This window comes from Alligator sinensis, unplaced genomic scaffold (assembly GCF_000455745.1).
Source record: "Alligator sinensis unplaced genomic scaffold, ASM45574v1 scaffold135_2, whole genome shotgun sequence".
Lineage (NCBI taxonomy): Eukaryota > Metazoa > Chordata > Crocodylia > Alligatoridae > Alligator > Alligator sinensis.
Genome location: NW_005842067.1, coordinates 1,418,515 through 1,424,467, shown reverse-complemented (window position 1 = coordinate 1,424,467; position 5,953 = coordinate 1,418,515). Strand labels below are relative to the sequence as shown.

At 45.7% G+C, this 5,953-nt stretch overlaps 1 protein-coding gene across 2 annotated transcripts in view; it reads left to right on the top strand.

The window, feature by feature from the left end:
* The first annotated feature begins 5,447 nt into the window (after positions 1-5,447).
* HSPA4 (heat shock protein family A (Hsp70) member 4) overlaps positions 5,448-5,953 on the top strand; it is a 34,617-nt gene continuing 34,111 nt past the window's right edge. Inside the window, exon 1 of one of the 2 annotated variants that reach the window (XM_025204046.1) lies at positions 5,448-5,740. In XM_025204046.1, coding sequence (XP_025059831.1) covers positions 5,634-5,740 — 107 coding nt within the window. In that variant the 5' untranslated portion in view covers positions 5,448-5,633. The remainder of the gene's footprint in view (positions 5,741-5,953) is intronic. The other variant, XM_006023550.3, reaches the window with a different exon arrangement.

Here is a 5,953-nt window from a genome sequence, read left to right as displayed (position 1 = left end):
GAAAAGGAGAGTGCATAGAAGAAGCAGTAGCTAGTGTGGTTTAATGAGGCACCAGGAATTAGAGAAAATAAACAAAAAGATGTGCAAAGATATAGACAATCCAGCAAGAATATATAGAATCAGCTATGCTCCAGAGTAAAAAGTGGGGAACAAAAGCACAAGGAGGTCAATTCTTGATTATTTTGTGTTCCTGTTGGGTAATTATGGTATCATAAAAGAAAAATTGGCTCGAACTTAGCAAAAAAAAATACCACAAATATAAGGGATGTAATATCACAATCCCTGGATGGCTAGAGCTTCCATAACAACCATATGCCTTCCCTTTCCAAATCCCTGGCATAGGAGGCCATAGCTATGGCCAAAAGCATGCTTGAGCTATCTGTACTAGAGTGACGAGCACAGAAATAATATTACCTCTGTATTTGGTATTAGTGTGGCAGGGGCCGTAATGCTGTGTTTATTTCTGATGCTCACACTTCAGAAGGATGTTGAATACTTGGGGAAAAGTTACAATAAAAACCATGAGAATGATTAAAGGATGGCAAAATTTATATCTTATACTGAAAAACTCAAGCAGCTCAACCAAAGAGAAGGGATGTGATACCTATTTATAATCTCCTATACAGATAATACCTATTCGGTAATAGATTATCTTCATGCTTTATAGACAGCGGTATAACAAGATCCAATGGCTAGAAGTTGAAACTGGACATAGTCAAACTAGAAATACAGTGCAAGTTTTTATCAGTGGGAGTAATAAACCAAGTAAATAATTTACAGAGGGCTATGGTGGATTATCCACAAGTAGACATGTTTAAATCAGTGTTGGATGTTGTTCTGAAAGATATTCTCTAGTTCAACCCTATTTGACTTGAAGTGGGAATTAATTTGGTTCTATGGCCTTCGTGACACAGGAGATCAGACTAGATGTGCCTTCTACCCTCAAATCCACAGAGCTATGACAAATGTTGTTTTTAACCTCTCTTAGCCAATCTGTAAAATGGACACAATCACCTTTACCATATCACCAATTCCAGGCATAATGTCTCTACATTCCAAATACAATCCATTAACTTCCACTACCTCACTGAATTATCACAATTACAGCACTGCTATTCAGTTTTACAGTTGGTTGGCCAAAATGCCATAAATTACAAGAGTTCTCTAAGAAGTCATATCATGTGCAACCAACGTGTATTAAATCACGGTTATTCTCATACAGAATGTATAATATTTATTCTAGCCTCCAAACATTTTGGACGTCAATTTCCCACAAAATAAAAAGATGTAAAGTAGGGGAGAAACTACTTAATTCAAATTAAAGTTGATTTGGGGTTGTTTTGGCTTTTTCCATTAGTTTTATTTGTCTTTTTTGTTTGGGTTTCTGGGTCATCTTTCTTTATATGCAGCATCTGCTTCTTTCATTGCTTAGTTCTGGCTGAATTCCAAGATATCCTAGACGAGGGTAAGCAAGTCACATGTTGGGACAGGTGTTGGGAGGCTATAATAGCTTCAAGTACATTGGTATAAAAACCCCTCTGACGTATGCTTGTCATTGTGCCACAATCCCCTTGCTAACAGCAACTCTCATGCTGAAAATGAAAGCGAGGGAAACAAAGAATGCTGTGGTATTTTTGCTTTTAATTGAAACTGGTAAGTATACTATCCACTACACAGAGTCTGAGGGGGCAGCTTTGTTCCTGGATGTAGCTCAGTACACCCATGGATAGTTGAGATTAAACATTCATTAGTATTTTTTCCTTAGCACTATGATGCAATTCTCAGCCCACCTACAGCTGCCAAAGTGTGTGGCTGAACTTATTACAAGGAATTATAAACACTCAGAGCTAAGGCTACTCAACAGTCTTTGGGGCAAGAGTCCTTCCTGGTTTAAATATTGAATTTCTCTGACATGTGTTACAACTATCATTAAAATATGGTGAGTAGTGATGTCAATACAGGAGCTGGGAAATGGAAACTCTCTGATTTATAACACACAACATTTGCTTACCGTAGCATTTTCCTTCTCAGAATAAAAAAACCCACTTCAAACTTAATTGAGTTATAACACTTCCTGAGTTATAATATCTTGTAAGCAATGCATCACAGTAAGGTTGTGTTTATGTGGCAGATAAGTAAATTGAACCCATACAGCTTCCTCCCTACTTTCTACCTGTCCTTGTTGCCTGATCATCTTTCTTCATTCGCTGGGGAGCAACCTTTCCTTCCTCCTCTCCCACTGGAACGACCAGTTCACTCTCCAGTCCAGGGATGCACACACAACCTTTATTGAGGTACACTTTCCGATGGAGGGCTACCACTAATGGAAATTACCTTGGATGTTCATTATTTTATTGCATCTTATAATAACTGGTGTCTCTCTCAAAGCCCCATCTCACGCAGTCAGGTAATTACATAGAAATTGGAGTTTGTATTTAACCTAATTATTATCATAATAATAGAAAGCAGCTTCTGGCCTTTGTGTCAGAAAAGACAATGATGAAAACAGGAATCCTAAGGAGTCAAAAGACAAAAAGCTGTAGAAAGGCTCTATACAGTGTTACCAACTAAAAAATGTCACAGGGGTTGTTCTTCCAGCTTCTAAAGCAGGGTATTACATGGGCAGAGTTATTTTCTGGTTAAGAAATATGTTTCTCACCCACAAATACACAAGTGTAGGGGTTTTCAAACCACAGATTTGAAAACCTAGCAGACAAAGCCAAGGAAAAACCAGAGGGAAACCAATAGTAACTGTTTTTAAAAACAGCAGGACTTTGAGGTCCTGGCCCATGAGATCTGAAGCTTGAGGTAATTATCTTGGGCAGAAATGTTTATTGCAGGCAGATGCCCGAGGCATGCTTGGATTCTGGCAGTGCAGCGCTCCTGGGGCTCGTCAGGCCAAGAGGGTATTTTTGACCTGAAGGGTTCTGCCCCTGATCCAAGGCTCTAGGAAACAGCGGCTTGGGGAATCCAGATTGGCCACGTTCTGTTTTGTCTACACACGGGGTGACTCTGGATTTACACCGTGTTACTTCTCGGCCCCCAGTGTTTCAGGGAGCAGTGCCTGGGGCTCTGAAGCAATCATGGAAGGACCAGGGCTGTGTGCAGAGACCTCCGTCCCACCCCTCACCGGTGTGGAGGGCCAAGTGCGGCAGAGTTGCCTGGTCTTAAAAATGAAATTATCGTACTGGAAGGTCAAAATTATTGTACCTGTTGAAAAACTATTGTATGCTGAAAAATATGCAAATAAGTATGCAATACTTTATATTGTTCTCTATAAGTCACTAGTGAGTAAGAAAGTTAAAGCATTTCTTTATTTTGAGGCAAGCAATCATAAGACAGTAGTGGCAGCAAGCCTAAAAGTCAGTTAGATCTTCCTGAGAGTGATTTGGGTTTGTATATGTTGCATCAATTAGCTGCTTTAAAAATTATCCTACACTTTGAACGCTTTTACTCTTATTGACTGTACATTGTACAAGAGTTAAAATTATTGTACAAATACATAATTATTATACAGCTGGCAACACTGAAGCGTGGTCTGAAGAGGGGACAGGGCACAGGCACTAGGTCCCCTGCTAACGCACTGAGTAGCATTGCCTGGTCTTAAATATGAAATTATTGTATTGGAGGCTCAAAATTATTGTATTTTCTGAAAAAGTATCATACACTGAAAAAATTATGCAAATAAGTATATAAATTTACTTTATATTGCTCACTGTAAGCTCTCAGTGAGCGAGAGCTGAGTCATCAAAGTTGAAGCATTTCCTTATTTCGAGGCAAGCCGTCCTAAGAAAGTGCCAGAGCACACCTATGTCCAAGAAGACTTACCTGGCAGGGGAAACACCATGTATCTGGGTTTATGAAGGTAGTTTCCCTTAAGCGCTCCCGGGGATAACCGTTCTTCTGGCGTGGTTCAGTACTTGAGGTGTTGGGGCTTAAAGCCCACTTTATGGAAACAGGAGGCTCCTCCCTAGCTTGCTCCTGCAGCCATATAGCTGAGGGCAGGTGAAGCTCAGGGGCATCCGAACCCCAAGCCTCTGGGCTTGAGTCTGCACATAGGATGCCTGCCAAAAAACTTTGGAAATACCTGAAGCCCCTGGTGGAGGTGGAAGATGTTTGCCGGTTGTAGGGCCACTTATGTTCTGGACTGACTCATGGATTTGACTCATGGACTTGATTTGGCTTGGAACATGAAACATTTCTTTAAAAAAAAAAGAAAGAAAAAAGTCCATGAAGGCAGTTTTCCTGACCCGCTTTGCAGAACAGCTCTTCTGCCGCCTTTGCTGGTCCAGGCCCCGCCGAGGTGCAGCAGCTTTAAGTCCAGTTTCTGGAAATGGGAGTCTCCTCCCTTGCTTGCGCTGAGGGCCTTACACCTGAGGGCAAGCAAAACTCAGGGGCATCCAAACCCCACACCTCCAAGCTCGAGCCTGCAAGCAGGATGCCCGCCAAAAGTTTTGGAAACTTCTGAAGCCACAGGTGCAGGAAGAGGATGTCTTGGATTTGGACTGTTTTTGCAAATTTGGCCTCAGAGACAAATTATATATAACAACCCCCCCCCCCACACACACACCTAAAAGTCAGTTGTTTGCTGGTAGCAGGGCCACTTATGGCTCTGGGCTGACTCTCATTTGGAACTTGTTACGGCTAATTTGGCTTGGAATATGGAAAATTTAAATAAAAAAACCCTGCAAACAAACCCAAGAGTAAATGAAGACTCCCAGGGAGTGATGTGGATTTTGCTGTATCAATTCGCTGCCTGAGAAATAAGAGCACAGACTTCCTCAGCCTGAGGATGTGTGCGTCCCAAAGCTTGCCAAGAATTTTTTCCAACTACTTGAGTTGGTCTAATAAAAGATATCAGATTTACCCCAAAAAACCTTGCTTGCCTATGGTACTTTTTGAACACTTTGACTATTATTGACGCTGCAGCCTACAAGCGTTGAAACGACGGTACAACTAGGATAATTACGGTACACCTGAAGCAACACTGCTGGGGGGAGGTAGAGTAGCATCAGCGGGGGGCGGAGCCTCCCGAACTCCGTCCAATCAGTTGAGGCCTGAGCATGCGCAGCAGCCGCGTGCTTGCCTATGGTACTTTTTGAACACTTTGACTATTATTGACGCTGCAGCCTACAAGCGTTGAAACGACGGTACAACTAGGATAATTACGGTACACCTGAAGCAACACTGCTGGGGGGAGGTAGAGTAGCATCAGCGGGGGGCGGAGCCTCCCGAACTCCGTCCAATCAGTTGAGGCCTGAGCATGCGCAGCAGCCGCGTGGCTCGACGCCGCGCGAGGAGATCCCAGGGGGCCGTCTCTTGTCTCCCCAGCATTCCACTACTGCAGCTGGGGAGGCGGGGCCAACAGAGCAAAGAGGGGGGGAGCCAATGAGCCAGCGCCTGCGAGAAATCTCGCGAGAGCTCGTTCCTTGGCCTGCCGCCCTAACCCGACGGGACGGGATCTTTCGAGAACTCCGCCTCCCCCCCGCGAGGAGCCACCGGAGCCGCCGCCGCTCATTTAAACCGTCCGAGTCGGCTGCGTCCGCCCAGGGAGGCGCCGCCCGCGCCCCGCTCCGCTCCGCTCCGCTCCACCCCGTCCCGTCTCGCCTCAGCGCGCCCGCCCCGCCCGCAGCATGTCGGTGGTGGGCATCGACCTGGGCTTCCAGGGCTGCTACATCGCCGTGGCCCGCGCCGGGGGCATCGAGACCATCGCCAACGAGTACAGCGACCGCTGCACGCCGTGAGTGCGGGGCGAGCCTGGACCAGGCCTCAGCCTGTCCCGGGGTGGGGGTGGGGAGCGAGTGACAGGTGGCCCCCGCCCCCAGGGGCCGGTTCCCGGCACCGGGCAGCAGCGTGGAGCAGGCTGGGGAGCGCCCCGAGCGATCACGTGGGGACTAGACCTCTGCCCTCCAGGCCCGGAAGCGGCTGGGGCGGGTGGCGCGCCCCTAGCGGG